At 45.5% G+C, this 23,194-nt stretch overlaps 2 protein-coding genes across 9 annotated transcripts in view; one reads left to right on the top strand and one right to left on the bottom strand.

The window, feature by feature from the left end:
* jag1b (jagged canonical Notch ligand 1b) overlaps positions 1-20,805 on the top strand; it is a 27,772-nt gene extending 6,967 nt beyond the window's left edge. For all 3 annotated transcript variants that reach the window (XM_051375206.1, XM_051375224.1, XM_051375215.1), the window contains 24 exons: positions 529-580; positions 3,078-3,335; positions 3,830-3,890; positions 6,146-6,276; positions 6,373-6,492; positions 8,149-8,262; positions 8,357-8,470; positions 8,562-8,675; positions 9,135-9,181; positions 9,761-9,934; positions 10,376-10,526; positions 11,483-11,647; positions 11,768-11,881; positions 12,027-12,140; positions 12,278-12,391; positions 12,852-12,968; positions 13,701-13,728; positions 14,289-14,374; positions 14,983-15,096; positions 15,194-15,303; positions 16,880-17,119; positions 17,741-17,872; positions 18,134-18,275; positions 18,896-20,805. In XM_051375206.1, coding sequence (XP_051231166.1) covers positions 529-580; positions 3,078-3,335; positions 3,830-3,890; positions 6,146-6,276; positions 6,373-6,492; positions 8,149-8,262; positions 8,357-8,470; positions 8,562-8,675; positions 9,135-9,181; positions 9,761-9,934; positions 10,376-10,526; positions 11,483-11,647; positions 11,768-11,881; positions 12,027-12,140; positions 12,278-12,391; positions 12,852-12,968; positions 13,701-13,728; positions 14,289-14,374; positions 14,983-15,096; positions 15,194-15,303; positions 16,880-17,119; positions 17,741-17,872; positions 18,134-18,275; positions 18,896-19,371 — 3,288 coding nt within the window. In that variant the 3' untranslated portion in view covers positions 19,372-20,805. The remainder of the gene's footprint in view (positions 1-528; positions 581-3,077; positions 3,336-3,829; positions 3,891-6,145; positions 6,277-6,372; positions 6,493-8,148; positions 8,263-8,356; positions 8,471-8,561; positions 8,676-9,134; positions 9,182-9,760; positions 9,935-10,375; positions 10,527-11,482; positions 11,648-11,767; positions 11,882-12,026; positions 12,141-12,277; positions 12,392-12,851; positions 12,969-13,700; positions 13,729-14,288; positions 14,375-14,982; positions 15,097-15,193; positions 15,304-16,879; positions 17,120-17,740; positions 17,873-18,133; positions 18,276-18,895) is intronic.
* slx4ip (SLX4 interacting protein) overlaps positions 19,593-23,194 on the bottom strand; it is a 34,792-nt gene continuing 31,190 nt past the window's right edge. For all 6 annotated transcript variants that reach the window (XM_051375257.1, XM_051375264.1, XM_051375248.1 and 3 more), the window contains one exon: positions 19,593-23,194. In XM_051375257.1, the coding sequence (XP_051231217.1) occupies positions 22,405-23,194 (790 nt within the window). In that variant the 3' untranslated portion in view covers positions 19,593-22,404.

The following is a 23,194-nucleotide window of genomic DNA, read 5'->3' as shown; positions in this document are numbered from 1 at the left end:
CTGCCCATGTGTGTGTCAAACTAATCGTTGAGACGCAGAGACCTCTGCACCGCCGCGAGCGTATCCTCTCTTAATCAGACCAATGGGACCATTGTTATAAGTTAACAGTGAGCAGCTTCTGTACTGGGCCTCGTTGTGAGCTAACTCAATGAGAGGGAGATGAAACTTCATTGGCAAGGCTGATGAGGTCGTGGGAAACCAGAAAGTTGCTTTTTTCAAGTTTTATTTTTAAGCTTAAAGTATTAAAATTGATTGGAAAATATGATCATTTTGTTTATATAAACTATGCGATACTTGCTAAAGTGGAAACATGTGAGCGAACCCTGGTACAAGTTAGTTTGCATGGTAACTAACAAACAAAAGGATGTCAACCGTGCTGTGCTTCTCTGCACAGAAGCAATTTTACGAAGTATTTATTATTATATTGATAATGGTTTATGATAATAGTTTGATAGTATGATTTATGAAACAGTGATTGAACCAACTCTTGGCTAACGCTCCTTTTTATCTCTGTCTTGTCTTCCTCAGAGGTCCTACACTTTGATAGTGGAAGCCATGGACTTCAACAATGAGACCAGTGGTGAGTATTTGTCCTTGTCTGGCATCTCCATCTTGTGTTCTGCTGTCTTTTTCTCTCCCCCCCCCCTCACGGCAACGTCTGGGAGGAGTCGTGTTGAAGGTCAGAAAAGGAAGTTTATTCTTCCTGAACTCTCTGCCCTCTTCCACATGGTCCACTGGGTGTGCGTGTGTGTCTGTGCTAAGAAAGTGTGTTGACAGGTGCCTGTTAGGCGGGAGAGCTGTTCAGGGAAGCGAGGGGGAATAAGAAGAAGAAGAAGAAGTTGGGACAGGGCAGATGGGAGGGGGGTGGATGGGTGCAGACAGAGAGAAGGAAGTGTGGCGAGGTAGAGGAGGGGAGAAGTACAGAGGGGCCACGCTGCCCCCCTATGAAAATGTTTTCATTTGGCCGATGACTGATGGCAGGTGCTGCCAGCAAGGGTCGGGGTCACACTGTCTCACTGTCACTGAGGCGTGAAACACAGAGTTCATCCGGCCGCTCAGCCCAGCGCCGCGATCAGCCTGCGGTGACAATGCGGGGGGCCGAGGCCTCTGAGCTATGCCGTCCCGTAGGTTAAAGTTACCTCTGGCACAGGTGGACTGCAGACCGAGCTCTGAGCATGTGCAGTGGAAGACTTTTGAGTGAACAACTCGAACACTGTGGGTGTTCTTCCCATGAACGTGGGAAGAACGCTGCAGTAATGTGCTGAATCTAAATTCTGGTTGCCAGGATTTGTTTCTGTCATTAACTGTGCTTATATTCCTGCTGGTTGGCGGTCATATTGGCGACAGCATGGTGATTCCAGCTGAGGGGGAGGGTCTTATCCCATGCTTGTTTATGCAGGTCTGTTCGAGGTCAACAAGGTTTCGGTCTTTTCTGCTGTATTTGCCGCTCCCCAGAGAGCTATTAGGGCATTGGTGTGAAAAGCCCCCTGAATGTACATAGTCAATGCTGGTTAAGCCCCTCTGAGCTCCACCGGGCTAGCTCACAGCTCTGATAGCTTCATACGTTGTGTCTAGCCTAACTGATATTTAAATGCCAACTGACTCCTAATCAAGATTAAAAGCTTGAATTTAGTTTTATATTTATGTAAATTTGCAAGCACTATTATTTTTGATGTTTAAAAAAAAAAAGATTTTATCAACGTTTGAGAAAAGCTGTCAGTTTTTACAGCTTAAAAGTTTAGATTTTCTCTATATAAGATGAATTTGATACTTACTCTATACTCTATAAAGCTTGGCTGATTTATGTTTAGCTTCGAGCCAGGCAGCAGGTAGTAAGCATGTGCTACTCCTGACACTGCAGGCCAGTAGTCGGTAGAGAAATGCCACACAGCTGAGCGCTGGATTCCAGACCACTGCGAAATATTACCGGGCACTGTGATTTCAGTTCGCCCCCCAGACCCCCCTATACACACCACGGCGCAGTAAATAAATGACAGCAGGCCGTCCCCCACTGCATTGCATTGCATCACACTACACAGAGGAGCGATTCACCCAGCGGTCAGCCACCTCTGCTCATGTGAGTGCAGTAAATAACAGCTGTGACATATTTTTCATTCTCTCCCAGGTGGAAGATTTAGATATCAAGTAGCGAGTGCTTCATGTGCGAGTGAGTGAGTGGTGTTAATGCGCAGGCCTCCTTGTATGTATGTGTACAGTGTAGTGTCTGGAGATGGGGGGCTGAGCATGTTTACTCAGTTTGAATATTTGCTCTGTGTGTGTGACGCTCAACATCGCCCATGGTTCCTAGGTCAGTCCTTGCCCGTTTGACAGAGCCATGACCTCTTCATGTTTGACATGAAAATAAGCGCGTATCTGGGTCTATGTCTGTGTGTTTAAGTCTCTAAATATTGCACAATCACAACACAGGCTGGGCCTTTGCTCCCGAGCCTAAGTATACTTGTAAGTGTGTGAAAACCAGTTGACTCAAGACTTTTTCGACTGCTGTTAGTACAAGAATGTATATTAAAAAAAAAGTAAAAAAGCCTGGAAAAAAAAGTGCTGATGGCACACTGGCAGGTTTCCCAGCAGTGACTGTGGCATCGGTGTCCTCACACTGTAATTTATGGCGGCTGTGGTTCTGTCCTCGCTTGAGCAGATGCAGAGGGCAGCATCTGAGACCAGTAATATCCTCAAGCTGTAAACCTGAGAATCAGAAACCAACCAGGGAGAGTTGGACAGGGAGCGTGAGAAAAAAAGTAGTTAAGAGTGCTCATTACAGGCAGCCTTTTCCTTTTTTCTGCATTTCCTCCTTGTACTTTTCTTCCTCTCCAGCACACATAGTTGCTTTAATTACATATAATCTGCTATCTGAGAGATCTTCTACAATTTGTGTCAGAATTTTTTGGGGCATTTTTGGGTTCCCACTGTATGATCGCGGAGAACATTGCAAGCCCCAAATGTGTAAAGTAGGATCCTGCATTCCACTTTTCTCTTCCTGGCTCAAACATTTGATGAACATAAAATTTTCAACAAGAATTTTGTAGTTTATGTTGATGGTGTCCAAATTGACATTTTAGGTGCGGATGGGAAGTTGATAGAGAAGGCCTCTCATTCTGGCATGATCAACCCCAGCCTGCATTGGCAGAAGCTGACTCACAACGGCCCTGTGGCCCAGTTTGAGTACCAGATCCGGGTCAGCTGTGATGAGCACTACTATGGCTTCGGCTGCAACAAGTTTTGTCGGCCCAGGGATGAGTTCTTCGGGCATTACACATGCGACTACAATGGAAACAAGACCTGTCTGGAAGGCTGGTCCGGACCTGACTGCAACACAGGTAAGGCGTGCTGACATCACTTCGAAATGGGAAATACTGATCAAGACAGCAGCTCGAGACAGCCGGATTAGTATTTATGACTATGAATGAGTCTTCTAAAGCTAGCAGCCAGACTGTAATCTGTGATTCATGCTGATACACTGTCTGTTGCGTGGTTCACATTGAATGGAGGACTTTGTTTCTGAACTCTCAAAGCATTTTTCTCTTCCTTTTCCATTCAAATAAAGCTTTTCATTGCCTGTATGGCTAGAAATAAAGTTTTATCCCCAGGAAATCAGCCTGGGCAGTAGTCAGTTTCTTATTAAATATTTTACTGTGTTATATGGCATGGCAAGCTTGATTGTTTGTCGACAGCAGTGTTTATTCTCGCAGGCAGAAATGTCATAGAGGGTAGTAATTATATAATTTATTGCTATAATTAAAATGGGCCAAAACAAATTTAGCTAAGTTTGATTGTAGTTACCAGGCAGTGATTCTTCTTCTTCCCCTTGTAGCTATATGTCGACAAGGCTGCAGCACTGAACATGGATCATGTAAGGAGCCAGGAGAATGCAAGTAAGTGACTTGGGCTGCTCTGTGTGATTTATTACTCTGTTATCAATGGTTTTATTGGATTTTACTGTGTAAAATGTCAAACATGGTTTGTTCAAGTGTCTTTACTTATTATGGAGGCTGGTGCCAGAAGCATGTGGTGTGGATCATTCAGATATGTAGGGATTGTGTCCAAGCACCAGTTCTGTCATGGCATGGATCTTTCCCTGCACATGCCTGGTGTTCTGGCCAAGAGACTATCAGTACCCGGGCTTTAGCAGAGAGGCAGACTGAGCTGCAAATCTCTCGTGGAGCTTGGGACCAGAGCTGCCAGTCTGCGAAAAACGAGAGGCTCAACTGCCAAGACTCCATGTTGGAAGTGTAGTCTATGCGTTTTCCCTCTAATGACGCGAGCGTTATCAGTCGAATCATGTGTACCATTCGGATGAGCTTTAAAGTGTAGTGTTTGTGTAGCTAATGGCTTCCTAATGCTGTTTATGCACACAGCCAGAGGAAAAGCCAGGCACAGATGGATATCAGAGCTGGGGCATTGTGTGCAATAACAGTTGTATCTCGTCGTCATCCTGGAGGAGGCCCTGTACTGCCCGACTCTTCCCACAGCTCAGGCATTGGTTGCTTTCTTAGTTGTCTGATTTGGCTGTAAATCAAGCACAGGGACGATCAGGTTTGTTCATTTTGTGCCGCAGCTTTGTTGTTTTTCCCAAGCTCTTGACATCATCAGGTTTCTTGTAAGTGCTTGTGTGGCCACTGGCAGAACAAGAGGTTGAATTGCTTTAGTCTCTGTACAGGTGTGGCTATATTTAAAGCTCTGGGTTTAAGTTGTTTTATATCCACTCTGCCAAAAAACTCTCCCAGCAAGCTCTACTGCTGTTGTAGTCAGTGAGTAGTTTCCCATCATTTAGCTGTTGCAGAGTGTTAAACAACAGTAGTACATTGGCTGCAGGCTAGGGAAGCCTCCTTGTCACAAACTTTGTGTCAGCACAGCCGCGGCTAATGGCGCTCCGTGGGATTTTCTTTCAGCTGTGGAGTTTTTAATGATACCCTCGGCTTTCATTGTTACCAACAGAGTAATAACAGTGCACCTGTGGACCAAGATTCGCACAGTAGAAAATTCGGTCTGTTTTCATGTTGAGGGTTAAAATCTGTGTGTATCAGCATTGCTACACAATGTAATGTCACATTCCCCAGTAATTTGGCTGTGTAATAACTGTAAATGATTTGGGATCCCGCTGGGGAATCCTGCTCTGCTTCTCATGGAGAGGATTAGCACACTTTTAAGAATAGCCTCTTTAATCACAGACTGAGGTTTACTTAACCACCGCGTTTATTTTTATAGTCCGTCCGTTTCTTGGGGCTAATCAGCGCGCCGCTCCCCCAGAGGGACACTGTGTTTCCTGTCGCTAGGCTCCACAACAGCAACTGTAATCGCCACCTCACCACCTTTTTAAAGAGCGGACTTATCAGTCAGGCTGAATTGCCGTCTTAATTATGGAGCCCAGAAAGAAAAAGGGCAGCACTATCAGTGTAATTATGGACCTGGACATTTCAGTGGTCAGCAAGCTGTGTTCCCCTCCTCAGCCTTGGGGCACGAGCCTGACTCCTGACTCATGGGAACCAGGATGAGCAGCAGTGTAACAGCCGAGAGGAGGGCTGAACACTCCTCTCTGCAAAGGATGTCACTACTGCCAAGCCACAGGCACAGTGTTGTTAAAGGGAGCGTCTGGCCGCATGCTAATGTTAGCTGTGCTAAAGGTCCCATTGGAACTGTAATTTAGTGTTTTGTTTTTTTCTGTTTGGTAAAATGCTAAATACTCCTCTGTTTCCCTGCCCCCAAGTATTGTTTAAAAGCTGTTGCATAAACACCCTGCTACTTAAGATTCATTTGTGGTCTTTTAAGACGCAGCCTGGTTGTGAGGGCAAGAATACTGCCTCTTTGTTTGTTTCATTTGTGCAGCTCCATGCTGTCTATGCTAAAGTTTAGTTCATTAAGTTCAGATTATCGCTCCATTGCTTGTGAAGGAATTTGGAATAAACAGAAGATTAAGATATTAGCATTTTTAGATACCACAAGGATTATCTGACTGTGATTTTATTTTTCTATTTTTTTTTATTTTCCTGAATGTTCTGCATGTGTTGCTGTGGCGTGTGTGTGTGTGTGTGTGTGTGTGGGGGGGGGGGGGTATTTGGGTGTATTTGGGCTGATTTTCATCTTGTGTCCCACTTCTGAGGCTGATAGCATGGCTCTGTGTGTCTTGCAGGTGTCTGTATGGCTGGCAGGGCCAGTACTGTGACAAGTGCATCCCCCACCCTGGCTGTGTACATGGCACCTGTGGAGAGCCCTGGCAGTGCCTGTGTGACACCAACTGGGGCGGCCATCTTTGCGATAAAGGTTCATTCCCTTCTCTAATTTCAGTTGCAGACGCTGTAGGCGTGGCCCGTGTTGTGTGAAAATAAACTAAAGCTGTGTGAAACACTCCTTTCCCAGATCTGAACTACTGTGGCACCCATCAGCCATGCCTGAACGGAGGGACATGCATCAACACAGGACCTGACAAGTACCAGTGTACATGCGCAGAGGGCTACTCTGGTGCCAACTGTGAGAGAGGTGAGTTACTGGCAGCAAGCTTTGATTTTACAAATAAAGTTTACTTGTCATGAGTGTTTAACTAACAACGTGACCGTACCCTGATGGTGTCTTCAGGGTAGCTTGGTTTGAGCTTGAAACTTTCAGTTTTTACTGGAAAGCCTGCATGAACTGGGGTAGTGGTGTTTGAAAGATGTGGGCATTAAGCAGGTGTGGAGGATCTGATAAGTCAAGTTGCATTATGGGAAATGTCAGAACCAGTCGAGTTTGACTATCTAGAGAATATCTTTGATTTTTACCGTTCCTTGTTTGATCTGTCTCTTGAATGTCCCTCAACTTTGTGAAAGTACAGTACTGAATTACTGGACTTCCCCTTTAACTGACTGAAGGAAATGGTGTTCTAGCTAAATAATATTTTTAACGATTTCCAGAACTTCCATTTGTATTTTCATTTATTTTATTTATGAGACGATCTACATTTGTAACCTAAAATTATTATTAATTGAGATTTGATCTCATGGGGTCTCAAACTCATGCTTGCAATTATAATAAGTGGGAAGGGTCTGGACTTGTTGAGCTAACAGACAAAAGGTCAGAGGTGCCTCAAGTTTGTAATCAGAGGAGGTGGTAACTCGGCAATAATCTGTTTCCACTCCAGTGTGAGTGGCCCCCAAGTCAGGTAATCCACCAGTTTGATCTTCAGGGGCCGGTCATCCCTCCACTCCTCAGGCACTTGAGACAGATGGGTGTGGTGCTAAGGTTCAGCTGCTGCGAGCACTTACCATGGAGATGATGGTTTTTTCCTCATTAAATCTGAGCCTTGCGGGGTGCTGACAGCTTAACTGCAGAGATGTCAGGAAACTGTGCCCTTCGTAACAGGAGGTCCTCAGACCAGGGGATACGTCAGGCTATTGTAACACAGAGGCCCCAGGGTGCATCCTCTCCCCTCCTTCCTCCCCACGGCATACCAAGAGCCGTCCACTGATCACCTCCAACCGCCTAGTTATTCCCTGAGTGAATCATTCATTTTTGATTCATTTGGGACCCACTCATCCTTAACTTGTCCATAAAGGAGAAACTCCGGGGCGGTCGCTCCCCCTCTCCCGCGCGCCCTCCCGCCAGTCTCTCATCTTCTGCCGCTTCTCAGAAGAAGAATGGCGGGGAGTCAGAGGGAAGTCACGGTGCGTTGGGCAGGTCAACTTAGCATGAAAGATGATTTCCTGGTGGTGTGGTCTGCCAGGCGGGTAATGAGAGTGAGATTGGGGGGGGTTTGAACAGGTTTTTGGGGCAGGGGAGGGTGATGGGTGATGGGTAAGGGAAGGAGTTGACCCCTGGGTGTGTTTTTTACTGACAGAGAGGTCCTTGGCAGAGGAGTGAGGTTTTCTAGGGATTAGAGTTAGAAGCTGAAATGCATCTTTGCATCTGATTTGTTTGCTTGTGAATAGTAGGACCAGTGTAGACTACATGATTTGATTTGATGATTTTCATGGCAGCTCACAGAAAAACATCAGTTTATCAGCCAAAAACGGTAAAGTTGGTCCAACATGGTACATTTTGCTAATTTAATCACAACATAAGTGTCATAAATTGACAAAAGGGTGGAATTTTCCTCTTTTTAAAATGACTCAAAAGGGTGTGTGTGTGACCTGTTTTCAAAAATGTTCTTTCTCATTCTAGCGGAACATGCCTGTCTGTCCAATCCATGCTCTAATGGAGGGAGCTGTTCAGAAACCAGTCAAGGCTACGAATGTCAGTGTGCGCCAGGCTGGAGCGGCCCCTCCTGCACTATCAGTAAGATTGCACACAGCCAGCACCCATGAAATGTCAGTACCCTCATAGGAAAATAAAGCATGTTGAATAACCACATTTGACTTCTCCTGCTTAGATGTTGACGACTGCTCTCCAAACCCCTGCAATCACGGAGGTACCTGCCAAGATATGGTTAATGGTTACAAGTGTCACTGTCCTTCCCAGTGGACAGGGAAGACATGTCTGATTGGTGAGCCAGCCAGCCTCTTTTCCTCTTTCTACCACTTCATGCCTGTCAACTGCACATGCAAATGCCACTAACCCCTTCTTTCCCTCTCTAGATGCCAACGAATGCGATAGCAAGCCTTGTGTCAATGCCAACTCATGCCGCAACTTGATTGGTGGATACTTCTGCGAGTGTGTGCCTGGTTGGACGGGGCAGAACTGCGACATCAGTGAGTAGAAGGCTGTCAGCTGCAGCTGTGGAATGGGACACCTGTCCCGCTTCCGCCTCCTTTATTTCTCTCTTTCCCTCTCTTCATTCAGTACAGGCTGAACTGAACTGTATTATGAAGACACAAAGTAATAGTTGGACAAGTGCAGCATTTTCCTGCAGTGTAAATGAATCTGCTGTATCATTATTAGCCCTGTGTGTGGCCAAGGTTGTGGTGATTAGAAGTGGCTCAAAACAATCCCAGGACTAGTTTCACTTGGCAGCAGATGAGATTGCTCAATACTCCGTGCTGCACTGATTCTGCAGCCACATTATCCAACTCTTGCACAGCGCTCTCTAGCTCCGGCAATGTTTTTAAAGGCCCCTAGCATGGGAAACATAAAGCACAGACTTGTTTTCAAAGACAGACTGTTTAGTCAAGCTGTTCAGAATTAATCCTCAGATTTGTTTTCCTGTGCAGATATAAACGACTGCAAGGACCAGTGCCAGAATGGGGGAACTTGCAAGGTACGTGTTGGTTCAAAAACCATCTAACTCTATCTGGTATCGCTGCTATGTTTGCCAGCTTGTTTGTTTGTTTTATTGTGTCTTTTTGCCGAAGCCCGAGACATTTACAGCGGTTATATAAATAGCTGCTGTAAACTGTTCTCCCCAAACCGACAGTGGAATTGTTGTGGAATTCCTCTCTGAAATCAAATCTGAGGGGAGTGGGTTCAGAGGGGCTTCTAAGGGAGGGACACACAAGTTTCTTGACCACACTAGATTGAATTACAATAAACATTATTGTGTTGAGCCCATGCCAGGAAAATGTGTTGAAATAATTGCGGAGCTGTGATAATGTTCCTCCAAACTTGTCGCGGCACTCCCCCTCACTCAGCCTCGCTGTTCGTTCTGTTCTCTGGTTTGACAGTTATTGTTTGGACCCCACCCTGTCAAAGCACTTAATCAAATTTGTGGCTTCATGAGGGTTAACCCTGGTCTCTCTCTCTCTCTCTCTCTCTCTCTCTCTCTCTCTCTCTCTCTCTCTCTCTCTCTCTCTCTCTCTCTCTCTCTCTCTCTCTCTCTCTCTCTCTCTCTCTCTCTCAGGACTTGGTAAACGGCTATCGCTGCATGTGCCCCCCTGGCTTCGCCGGCGAGCATTGCGAAAGGGACATCGACGAGTGTGCGAGCTCGCCGTGCCTGAATGACGGGCGCTGTCAGGATGAAGTGAACGGCTTCCAGTGCCTGTGTCTGGCGGGCTTTTCAGGAAATCTCTGCCAGGTAAGACACAGCTCCCACCACTGTCCCAAACACAGTTAACACATGCATGCATCCTCCCTGCTATCATTTAGCATCTTAAGCCCTTGCCCACCCCAGCCCCCTTTCTGCCCGCATTGCTGTATCTTCGGGTTCGTTGTAAAGTTTTCCTGCCCCACCCTCTTAAATGGCTGTTGTTCCACAGTCCTCCTTTTTTAAAAGGGAGTGCTTTGTTGAAGCTGCTCCTGGCTACAGCGGGATACATTCCTCAGTGCTGAAGCCCAGACTCAGAGGACGGCTCCTATGTCTCTGCCTTGTTTTTCCCCTTCCTCCAAGTGCTGTGCGTGTGTTGTTTCCTGGCACAGCCTGTAGGGAGGATGCTGTGGGTTTTGCTCTGTTTAGTGTAGCAGAAACTATGTCAGCTATCAGGTTCACCGCTCTCTTTTCAATACCTTTCTGCCCTAGCTGGATATCGATTACTGCTCTCCCAACCCATGTCAGAATGGAGCGCCCTGCTTCAACCTGGCCACAGACTACTACTGCGCTTGCCCAGAGGACTACGAGGGCAAGAACTGCTCTCACCTCAAAGACCACTGTCGCACCACCACATGTAAAGGTACGTCGTCTCCTGCCTGCAATACCGACAGCTTTTCGCTCTTTGTCTTTTTCCAGAACGTTTCTGTAAGGTGATCTGCGTAGCGTGCTGTAGTAAAATGCTGAATAAGGCCAGGTCTTCACTATTTGCCTCGACACTTTGCCCACATTTTTCCCATGAGGGCAATGCCTATATTTTAGTTTTGTGCACTGAAGTTTCTTGGCCAAGGTGAGCAGTTTCTTTTGAGTGTAGCTCCCTTGATGAATGCCCCCCTCCATCTCCTCAGCAAAGCTTTTCCAGTGATTCTCCCCTCCTCTGAGTTCCTTGAAAATCTGGCAAAAGGCTGATAGCACTGTGTGTGTTCTTGGTAATGACTTGGTGGGCTACCTCTTCTTTTTCCCCCTCAATGAATGTGCACATTTTTCTATGTGTGTGTGTGTGTGTGTGTGTGTAATTGAGTGAGTGGACCAACCACGGAGTCCGATACCAGACGGTGAGATTCTTTTTGCTCTTGGCAAGAATTAAGTGATTACAGGGGAGCAAATTCACCCTGCTCTCCTAACCTGATCAGACAGGGGGAAAGGAAGGGATTTCAGTGCAGAGTGAAAAAGATCACTCTGAATTGCTTATGAAAGCACAACAGCTTATCGCTGTTTCTTCTATCATTCAGTCTTTTTTAATGTGACACTTTTTTTTTTTCTCAGGGGAGGGGAATTTTTTTTACCAACTTGTTGACATTTTTATCTCTTAAAAGCCTATTCCCTTACAGTTCTCTTTCTTAATCTCTTCTTCTCTTTCTATTCCCTCTGTCACTTATTGGCTCTCTTCCTCCTTTTTTTTTTTTTAAAAAAAACAAGTCTGACTAGACAGAGATAAACAAAATGTCCTCCTTATCATGATTGATTTGGAACAAGTGTTTGTTTTGAAACAAGGCTTGATCAGATATTTCACTGTTTAATTGTCTCTCCTCTTCGCAGTGATTGACAGCTGCACTGTCGCTGTGGCGTCCAACAGCACTCCAGGAGGGGAGCGCTACATTTCATCGAATGTGTGTGGACCTCACGGCCGCTGCCGGAGCCAGGCCGGGGGCCAGTTCAGCTGCGAGTGCCAGGAGGGCTTCAGAGGCACCTACTGCCATGAGAGTAAGACCAGATTCCACACACAGAATACAAGGCACAGCTAATCATGATCAGACTGGGTTCTGTAAATAACGATTCTCAATCTCGCATCTTTGTTGTCTTTCACTTTTCTTTAAATTTCAGACATCAATGACTGTGAGAGTAACCCATGCCGCAATGGAGGCACCTGCATCGACAAAGTCAGTGTATACCAGTGCATCTGCGGCGACGGTTGGGAGGGCGACCATTGCGAGATCAGTGAGTACAACTGCTTGTCATGTGACCTCAAAACAAACCCACACCTCCCTCGTGCCACTGTTCTATGTATGCTTCAACACAAGTCTGTTTGATGTGTTGGAGATGCCACACATAAATCACACTCTGGTTCCGATGTCTTCTGCAGACATCGATGATTGCAGCACCAGCCCATGTCATAATGGAGGGACATGTCGAGACCTGGTGACTGATTTCTTCTGCGAGTGTAAGAATGGCTGGAAGGGAAAGACTTGCCACTCCCGTAAGAACCCTATTTTTGTTTCTTCCACACCCTTGTAGTCTGTCTGTGCAGGCTCATGGTATGTGTGTGTGTGTTTATTCAGAGTCATGTGATTGTGCAGCTTAAGCAACTCTTAAGATTTTAACTGGTCCCTCCAGGCGAAAGTCAGTGCGATGAAGCCACATGCAACAACGGAGGCACCTGCCATGACGAGGGCGACACGTTCCAGTGCAAGTGTTCCCCAGGGTGGGAGGGTACAACCTGCAACATAGGTGAGTCACAAAGTCACGGCGGTTTGGTTTATATATATATTAGTGTTTCATATTTAAACACATGCGCGTGCACACACGCACGCTGGAGATTTCTTTGTGGGAGATCTCCGTCTTGTCTCAGATATTAATCAGAGCTGTCAGATCCGCAAGGTCCACAAACAGTTTTTATCCTTTCACCCTGTCAACGCTGCCTCCCTTCCCATCTCCCTCCTTGCCCATTTCTCCCTCTCATCTGAGTGCTGACAGATATCCGCTTAAAATCCCCAATTGCACTGACAATACACTTCAAAGTCGTGGAATGCAGATTCCCTCAGAGAAAACGGAAACCCAACTAAAAAAAGCCAAACCAACAGCAGTCTCCTGTGACTGTTTAAGGTTTACGAGTGCTGATTTTACTGATAAAGTAAGAAGAAAAACTTGCTGACAAAACTGCACTTTTCTTTCTTTTTCTCCCTCTCAGCCAAAAACTCAAGTTGTCTCCCGAACCCGTGTGAGAATGGAGGTACCTGTGTGGTGACTGGGGAGTCGTTCACCTGTGTCTGCAAAGAAGGCTGGGAGGGTCCCACGTGCACCCAGAGTAAGTGTTCCTTTAAGAGGAAGGGGGGCGGGGGGTAAAGGTGGACAGTTATTGCTATTAAATGATGATAAACCTCCTGCTACCTTGTGCAGAGGTGAAGTCCTGCATCTGATTAAATCAGACTTTCCCATCCCCTCTTGATCTGTACTTTTTTTTTTTGTAATCTCTTACCTCTCTCCCTGGCTGCTGCCGGCCATGAGAGGAGGAGGAGGAGGGGGAGAGAGAAAGGGGCTCAGGAAAGTGGAGACAGATGTTTCTCCCCCTCTCCACCCTCCTCCTTGTCCAACACACATCCCTCTCTCCCCTCTCGTCGTTGCATTCCTGTCCAAACAGTGACATGTCGGCTTGTTCTACAGCCCTCCTCCATTTCCCTGGCTTCCCTGTACGCATGTACTCCAGAACATAAATTCCCCGACTTTTGGAAGGGAGGGAGAAAAGGCTGGGGTGGGAATCTGGGTGTGGAGGTGTTGTCGGGGTGGGGGGGGAAGCTGGAACTCATTTTAGAGGGTGAGTTCTGACTCAATTGTTTGCTCTGTGTTGTTAATAAGGTAGAGTAATCAAGCTGTGCGGCGTCAACCAGCCCAACACGCCTCTGCACCCGCAAGCTCAGACGTGCTCTTTGCTTGTCATGTGAACTAAACAGTCTAGATGAGAGAGGAAAAAAAAACAACATACTCACTACTTTCTGTCTCTCTCTCCCTCCCCTTTCTCTTTTTTTTTTTTCTCTTTCAGATACCAACGACTGCAGTCCACACCCTTGGTAAGTGAACGCCAAACATTTCCTGTAGATTTGAACAGATGTAAACAGGGTGCTCCTCCTGTATCGTAGTTTCTCACCTGCAGGCGCGCTCTCTCTCTCTCTCTCTCTCTCTCTCTCTCTCTCTCTCTCTCTCTCTCTCTCTCTCTCTCTCTCTCTCTCTCTCTCTCTCTCTCTCTCTCTCTCTCTCTCTCTCTCTCTCTCTCGCTCTCTCTCTCCTTCTCTCCCTCTCGCCGTGTCTCTGCTGAGAACTTGGCATACACCCATCCCTGTCATTCCTGGGACGCAATCAGCTAACCCTCTTTTGTGAACTCCCAGGCGCGACTCTTATTTAACCACACACCACTGGAGCTAACTCCCAAACCCATGCACACTTGTCCAATAATAAGAACAAGTCTGATTGCGTTAATTGCCTATGAGAAATTATTATATGTTGACTGGTGAGAAAATTCCAGCCTGAAATGGTTTGATCGTAAATAAGCGTGGATAGATGTGTGTCTGTAAAACAAGCCTGGGGTTATCCAAGCTGAAGTCTCACCCCTCACTCCCTTTTTTGTCTGCAGCTACAACAGCGGAACCTGCGTCGACGGGGATAACTGGTACCGCTGCGAGTGCGCCCCAGGCTTCGCTGGTCCAGACTGTCGGATCAGTGAGTATTAACCCTGCCTCCCACTCCTCCCTGATCCCTGTTTGAGCCGCAAGTTAGAGCGGGCCCGGGCCGCGGGACCGTCACAGTCGCTCCAAATGGAAGGTCTAGCCGGCCAATTATCTGTGCATTGGGCTGCAGGCCAGGCCGAGCCATTTCGGTGTCACTCCACCAGGCCCTGCTGCTGTCCCTGGGGGAAACCGGCTTAGCAGGCCAACAGCTAATCAGCCATGCTCTCTGACACTGATTACACAGATTGTTTTCCCTCTTAAAGGCTTTCAGATGGCCACATTCTTTCCCATTGCAAACCCTTTGTTCTGCTAAGTCCAGCCTTTAGCTCCTGCATACCTGCTAATGATGCTGCCTTTAATAAAGCTGCATGGGGCAAGAACGTCTAGGGCTGATTTAAAGCATGTTTGCTTGTTTTTTATTAACTGGTATGTATGTGTATGTACTGTTCGAATGACACATGACCTCAGTGAATTTGGGAAGGAATTAGGAATTAGATTTGTGTGCCGACTGCTTAACCTAATATTTGCGTGCTGTCTGGCTGCGCTCTTTATTCCAAAAGGGAGCCATTACTTACCTGTTGCTCTTCTCTTCTGTGACAGATATTAATGAGTGCCAGTCCTCTCCATGTGCCTTTGGCTCCACCTGTGTGGATGAGATAAATGGATATCGCTGCCTTTGTCCACCAGACAGGACTGGTCACCACTGCCAAGAAGGTACGAGTCTTCACAAGATGATAAATGTGGAGGTTATCGACATAACAAACACACCATCTGTGATATATTTCTAATGTTGTGGTTGTATTTAACACAGTGACAAGAAAACCATGCTCTGTTAATGGACACGTCATGCCTGACGGAGTCAAATGGGACGAGGACTGCAACACTTGCCACTGTTCCAATGGGAAAGTTGTGTGCACAAAGGTATGTCTAAACAAACTAACTCTGCTTTATACACTGAAAGTGACGCAAGGTGAAGTATTTACGATGGCTCTGTACAGCTGTGAAGCACATGATGTCATTTTTGGGAGTGGGAAAAGGCCTCCGGAGAACAACTGTGCAATAAATAGTTATAGACTCAAAGGTTCCATGGGTGGGTAAACGACACGGTCTTCAAAGATCTCAGGTAGGGCCATGTTGGACCACAAGAAGACTCCCACACACAGGGCAGAGTTGATTTGGGAGTGTCAAATTCCATATAGATGATGCAGTCTGTTTCGAAAAGAAACACAATGGCACTGTTAGAAACAGGTGTCAGATGCCAATTCAGAATCTCCCGAAGTTACACTGGGTGAAGATGGGTTGATGTACAGTGGAGGCCTGAAGTAGTGCTATCATTATCATGCCCGTCTAACCACCAGGGGAACAATGGTGCCTCACTGATACTGCTCCCCTCGGGTAGAAAATGCATCATGGGGTGAAAATTATCCGGCGTTGTAAGGTGCAGGCTACCATGTTAAACACGGTCTGATATGGGAACACAATTATATGTGGGTTTTACCGTACTTTTGCTGAAGCTCGCGTGTTTCATGCGGATTAAAGAAGCATACCCCCTGACATGCAGTGGAGAGAAATAAATCTATACAGAGCCACTATTATCCTTTACTGGGAAAAACCGGTGTCATTGATTCGATTTTCTAATCTGTTTACAGTCCTGTTTAGGGCTGAATCTTGTGCTACAGGCTGATTTCAGTCAGTACCTTTTTAAAATTGTCCAGACATTTGACGCCTGATTCTGGCATTTTATAATTTCATAATCTTTTTTACTTACTCTTTGATCAGTCAATCATTGTTTTGGATTTAAATGGAAGTTTTGCCAGTTTCAACTTACTTTATGTAGGCTGAGTTCTTGTGTGGCTGCTTGCCTTCAACATTTCAGAACATGTTTGTAGACTTCAAAGTAAGGTTATCAGCAAGAGTACACCCACACTAGTGAGTCTGCGAGAATGTAATTCGGCACAGCAGTGCTTTAAGCAAAATTAACGTGTTCGCATTTTTGCAGGTGTTTTGTCGTAAACAAAAGTATAGGATAAATTGAATCTGTTTATGCTATGAGGCAATTATCATTTTTCTTAAAATTATTTATTTTAATTACTTTTTTTAATATCATGCGATATAGACACAGGAGACTAGGAGTCTATAGCCATGCTAGTGGCTCTAGAGGCTGTACTTGGGTACAAGTCAGCTAATGTGCTCACAATGACATTGCTAACATGCTGATGTTTAGCGGGTTTTTTTCTTTTTCAGCTGAAGCTGGTGGGAATGGAAGGGGGAAAAGTCAGGGGATGCATCCTCTGGGAACTATATATAGGACTGCCTGGACAAAATTTCAATACATTCAGTAGTTTTTTTTAAAAAAATATTTCAGTCCGGACCAAAGCAGTGGACCAAGCGTGGCTTAAAAAGAATAATCAATCATAGTCCTGTTCATATTTGTTTAATTTAAAGAAAGGTCTGACATTATCTCAACAATGAATTCCCCCTGTCATGTTTTCTCCAGATGTGGTGTGGCCCTGCGTCATGCCACCTGGGTGCCAAAGGCCGAGGCAGGTGCCCGTCAGGACAGAGCTGCATCCCCATCAAGGAGGGCCACTGCTTTGTGAAGTCCTGCCTCGGCCTCGGCGAGTGCTGGCGCTCCAACCCTCCCCCACCTCCCACCAAATGCCACCCCAGCTCCAGTTACCAGGACAACAGCTGCGCCAACATCACCTTCACCTTCAACAAGGAGACCATGCCTCGAGTGAGTTACCTAGGATTCAAGGAAGGAGAGATTGAATTAAAGGGTTTTGGGGTCATTTTTCATGCCTCTCCTCTAGCACCACTCTTAAATGAATGGGAGCAGCAAAGTGTGAAAGATCAGGTTTTCAGAAGTGCTCAACCATCCCTCCTGGGCAGAAGGATTTCCAGTCAAAGACTCTTGAACAATTCACTCATGTATTTAAATGTGTTCCAGGAAGGAAAAAAAACGAGGGGATATTTCTCCTTTCTCTCCCTGCTTTTTGTTTACTGCATCCAAGTTTTGGTGCTCTTGAGAATCAGACATCCACGACTTTGCGACTCATGCCAATCCCCTCGACCGCAAAGCAAGATTAATTTCAGGATCATATGGATTTGAGCTAAACAGGACCACTGGCGACTCTGTCACCACACAGGATCATCACTCGCCAGTTCCCTAACAAGCATGACAGCAGATAGTGACAAGCATATGAGCCTGTGGTCTTTAATCTAAATGAGGTGGATCCCAACCAGATAGCATGTTGAACCTACTGCCAATGCAGGCCTAGCTCTTCCTTTTTCTTCTTGATTGCCCTCTATTTTTCCATGTGCATTAACATTTGCCTCATTTCTTCTTCATATCCAGAGCTTGACTGTGGAGGATGTGTGTAAGCAGCTGAGGCGCTTGTACGTTGTGAAGAATTTCTCCTTGGAGCATTCTGTGTCCATAACCTGTGACCCCTCATTCTCAGCCAGCAATGAGATCCACGTCTGCATCGTAAGTACCTCCTCCCACTCCCAGTCTGCCATATGTTTGTCTGCCTCTATTAATGCATACTCAAAGAAAAATCCCCTCTGATTTATAGCCTGCAGCATGCATTCTTAGCAGCATTAAGACGTGTTCTAATGGGATATGTGATGGATTTAGCTGTGGTTGTATTGTGTCATCAGTTGACAGCAAGTAAACACGATCAATGGCAGACAAGGTAGAACTTAAACCAACAGATTTCAAACCTCACTTTCTTCTTCCCACTTGTAGTCTACTGAGGACCACCGCTTGGACCGGAGCCCCATTAAAGAGATCACGGACAGGATAATCGACCTGGTTAGCAAACGCAACGGGAACAATAGCATTATCACCGCCATCGCAGAAGTGCGCGTGCCAAGCCCCAGCAAAACTGGTATGAACTGCCTCCACACTCTTTTTGTTGCCAGTGAAGCTTTCAAGACTTGCACACACTTGCATGTGTAGAAATGGGTGGGAGGATTTTTTTTACATTTTATTTTGGTTTCACTTCTTTTATTTTCTTCAAAAAAAACACAAAGATCTAATGAGAAAGAGCCAGGCCCTGAATGTGACAGCAATTCGAGCATTAAGATGAACGTACATGTGTGAAAAATAATTCTAACCTCCCACATAACTCGGCCCGCCCAGGTCTACCATCTCATGGCAGTTGTAATGGAGCTTAAAAAGAATTTAGGCAGCATTTCGATGGAAAAAGCAGAGCTGCTTGGCTACGTGGCTTTAGATTGGCTTGTACTGTGACAAGTAAGACTCCCACATGTGTCCACCATTCATCAACACAGTGACAGCAGACTGCCGCCACGGCCAAATAGAAGCAGACTCCCCCCCTCCGTTCAGGGCTCAGAGGTCAGGTTGCACTGGCAAAAGCACGCTAATGATTTAGTAACCTTGATGTAGTAGTATAATAAAACCTTTTGTGTATTGTTTAACTGGGACTTTTTTTTCTACATTTGTGGGGTCTCTTTGACCTGTGATTGTCTCCTTTTCTTCCATCAGACTATCTAGTGCCCCTCCTCAGCTCCATCTTCATTGTCATCTGGGTCCTCGTGCTGGTCTCCGTTTTTCTGTGGTGCATGCGCCGCCGGCGGAAACAGAGCAACCACAACGGAACGGCGGCCACCGGCTCCGAGGACAACACAACGAACAACGTGCGGGAGCAGCTTAACCAGATCAAGAACCCTATAGAGAAGCACGTGGGCCTCACGGTGGCCATCAAAGACTACGAAAACAAGAACTCCATCATTGCCAAAATAAGGACAAATCATCCCGAGGGGGATGAGGACGACAAGGAGAGGCACTTACAGAAGGGCCGCTTTGCCAAACAGCCAGCATACACACTGGTGGAGAGGGACGAGAAGACGCCCATCTCCAATCCCAACCCCACATCCAAAAATCCAAATTGGACTAATAAACAGGACAACAGAGACTTGGAGACAGCAAACAGCATAAACAGGATGGACTACATTGTATAGCAGACAGCTGTGTTGCTGTGCAACCAAGCCTTATACCTTCACACCCCGGTGGTGGGTGGAACGGGGGAGCTTTGGCATGTGTAGTTAGTAAACTGTCGTGTCAGTCGTGACCCCACAGTATTTTCAGATATTCCCCGTGTTAATTTAAGTTTTGACAAGCTGGCTTACACTGGCAGTGACAGTTGCTTTGGTTGGCTGGAAACACAAGGCACTGGTATACATTTCACTGTAGAACTAGTTTGCAAAAGTGTCCTCCTCTGCATTTCATTTCCCTTTTTTTTTTTTTTTTTTTAAATTGAGTGGACACATAGAAGGGGCTCCTGATGTAATTGTTGTACAATGACTAAAACTACCCGACGTGTTCAACACTAGAGCTAATTATTTTTAGTACGTGTTTGAATTCTTTCTAGTTCTGTTTGGAGAAAGTGCCTTTTCCGCTTTAGACTTCAGCAACTGTCAAATGAGAAAAAAAAAGATCAACTTTATTATTTATTTTTATTTTGGGGGGGCTGGGGGAGGGGGAGGGAAGGGTTCAATGTCAGCAGTTGCTGCCAATATGAAGAATTTATGTGTCGATTTAGAACATGTAGATATGTACATTTTTTTATTAATCATTGTGTATATTTGATTTATTAACTTAATAATCAAGAGCCTTAAGATATCATTCCTTTTTATTTATATGTTCTGTCTAGTTTGAAGGTTTTGATAGCTGTGGAAGCCTACCATTTCTTTCAATGACTTAATTTTTTTTTTCAACGCATTTTGTAAAAGCCAAATTTCAAAGAAGACAAAGGATAGGCACTTTTTGCCTGAAAGAAAGACTTTTTTCTTTTGTTTTTCCACACATTTGACATTTCATTATTTGTTGCCAGGACCTTGATTGAAGGCAAGTGAGGTTAGGACAACAAATGATCACGGCTGCTGCAAGGAATGGACATGGTGGCAGACATATTGCTTGCCACTAATGGATTAATACTTAAGGGAACAAAAATCCTTCAGCAGCTTCAGTTTAACCCATTGACACATTTCAAAAGGCTGTCAAAATCCACCAACTTGCAAGGCAAGTCACATCAATATGACACGCCAGAATTCCCATCTGCTTTAGTCAGCGTAATATCATAAGCTAGACCATGAGTACTTGAACAGTAGGGGGGCAATGGGAACACTGTAGAATCAGATGAAAACACTGCCTTGCTCGGCAAGAATCTGCTTTGTTTCTGTGCACATTTGTTTCTTTTTAAAAATGAGGCTCTTAAAGACAAACATGTTTTATCTCATTTGTTAACCCTTTGAGATCATGGCAACATTTTGTCCTATTTTTGACTTTGTGTTATGAACTTGAGAATTATGTGTTGATCTGGCAATATATTTTTGAAAGTCATATTTATTAAATATTTTGTATGAAAAGAGAATTAAAGTTGTCTTTGTTCTGGAGAGCGAGTGAGGAGTCTGTCTGTGATGCATCAAGCCAAACATGTCAGAGCATATGAAAGGTTTCTCATGCAGCTGGCGTGGGAACGGCTGCTGGAGAGACATCATAGACTTGAGCAAGGTCTCTGTCCAAATGTGTTTACAGCTAATTACGTTGTAGCAAGCCATCGTCGTATTAAGTCAATCCTGGAGACAAAAATATCCTCACTCCTCATGATCCTCAGACAATGTTGCCCTTGTTGGTCTGGTTTAAGAAGCAGGCTTAACTAAAACCTTTCAAACCAAGCCTGAGAAGCCTAAGTTGTAGAGTTGAGCTGATTTTAAGACTTGCTCCTCTGCAGAATCCTGTTTTGAAAGGATTAAAGCCAAAACAAGAGATTATCAACACCTCTTGAGAGTTACCTTAAACATACTGGGACTTAAAACAGTAAGGTCACTTTCACTAATCCACCATATTGTCTCCGTCTTGATAACAATCAGCTAATACTGACAGAGAATGGGAACGGGGAAGGACTGGTTTACTGGTAACATCAATGTTGTTGGACAGACTTCCACTGTCAAACTGCCATGAGCATCGGCCAGGCTTGACTGTGTGAGCAAAACAATAGCAGAGATCTACATGTTATTTCATGCTGGCTGCTTCCCGAAGTTATCAGCCTATTTGCATTTCCACAAAAATCCCCATTTTTTTTCTTAGGAAAAACAAATTTATTTATATCATAAAATGTCTTTCCAGCTAAAATAAGGCAACATCATGTTATCAAGTGGAACGTCTTGGGCTTTACACGCAGGTATGAGTGACTGTAATTGCCCCATGCTCTCTCTTGGCAAGGGCAGGAGTGACGACAGCAGCTACATTTTAACCTGTGATACTGTAGATGTCCTGCTATTTCCAAAGAAAACCACTAATATTTCAATACTGCCCATACACCCACACATTTTTGGTTCAAATTCAATAATAAAAGCTCCATAATACCCTCAAATTTAAATATACATTTCAGGTGCTTAGCAACTAAGTATTGAGCAAATTGTATATGAATGAAATCTAACTACAACAGTACATTTTTGAGAATGGGGTGATGAAATAAATCTGGAAACAGCAATCAATCACAGCAGAGCTTCAGTGGGGAAACTGGACAGTTTTCAGACACGTAGGAGCCAGTATTTCAGACTGAAAGCCATGACGTACTGCATGGCTCCTGCCTGTCTGAAATCCCCAATCTTTAACACAAAACCAAATCTAAACTCCAATTAAAGGTTTTTGACTTTCATTTGCGAGCCTCTCTTGACCACCACTACTTATGGGTGGAGGCAAAGTCTGTTTCAAGTATTTGACAAAGTGTAACTCAAACACTCATGTATCAATTGCCATAATATGTTTAGCATTTGATCTGTGTGTGTGTGTGTGTGTGTGTGTGTGTGTGTGTGTGTGCGCACTGTATATACAACACATGTGAAAAGAATAGATACTGAAGTAAAATGTGACACTGGTACAAATTCATGACATCTGAGGAGACTGCATGGGGTAAACATGTAGCCTGACACAATATCATCTCTATCTCTGTGGCGTCAGGCATCTTTACTGTAGCTTGTCTCTCCCCCTCAGGACCTCTTCAGTCGTCGTAATCTAGAGGTTCTGGGCACATTTTCACTCCCCTCCTCTTCGAGTGTGGATCTGGAACTAATAGAGGAGCCTGAGGATGCAGGCTTGACAGATAGGCCCCTCAGACTTGCGGCCAGCCTGTTTTGGTTTGTCTGTGCCGTGTTATTGCTTGTGAGGGGGAGCCTCTGGGCCCGTTTCCCTAGAGTAAGCAGCTCTACTTCCAGTGTGGTTTTCTTGCACTCGGAGACTGGGAAAGCCTTGGACTCTGCCTTGGCTTCGACTGGAGGAAGGGGCGGCAGAGGAAGAAGGTCATGCTTGGATGTTTGTGTGGAGCACTCGGTGGAGTGAGTTTGCGTTGTGGCTGGAGGTCTTCCAAGGCACGTCCTCTTGGCCCTCTGTGGGTGAGGGTCTTCCCCTACATCGCTCGACTTGCACCTCTTGCTCTTGCTGTGCTCCTCCTGACTGATTTCATGTTGGCATAAAACTACAGAGGCCCCATTTGGGTGGATGCTGTCTGGAGGGCTACTCTCAGTCTGCTGCTCCAGGGTCAGACCCTGCTTTCGAGTAGTCACAATCTGAACCACAGCTTCATTTGAGGCATTAGTGAAATGCACCTTGTGGTCTGCCTCTGGGAAGGCCTTCTGTCCAGAGCTGGTCGATATTGGGCTTGATTCTGACTCGCCAGCTGTAAGTCCCCGTGTTTGGTTCTTGAGGCAGGCTCTCTGGTCAATCCGCAGCTCCCCCGTACTGGACCCATAGCGGTCTCGCTGGACACGAGCTTGTTTGGCT

The sequence above is a fragment of the Dicentrarchus labrax genome, unplaced genomic scaffold, assembly GCF_905237075.1.
Source record: "Dicentrarchus labrax unplaced genomic scaffold, dlabrax2021, whole genome shotgun sequence".
In the NCBI taxonomy this organism is placed as follows: Eukaryota; Metazoa; Chordata; class Actinopteri; family Moronidae; genus Dicentrarchus; species Dicentrarchus labrax.
Note: the sequence above shows the minus strand (reverse complement) of the source record. Positions and strands in the feature narration are given on the sequence as shown.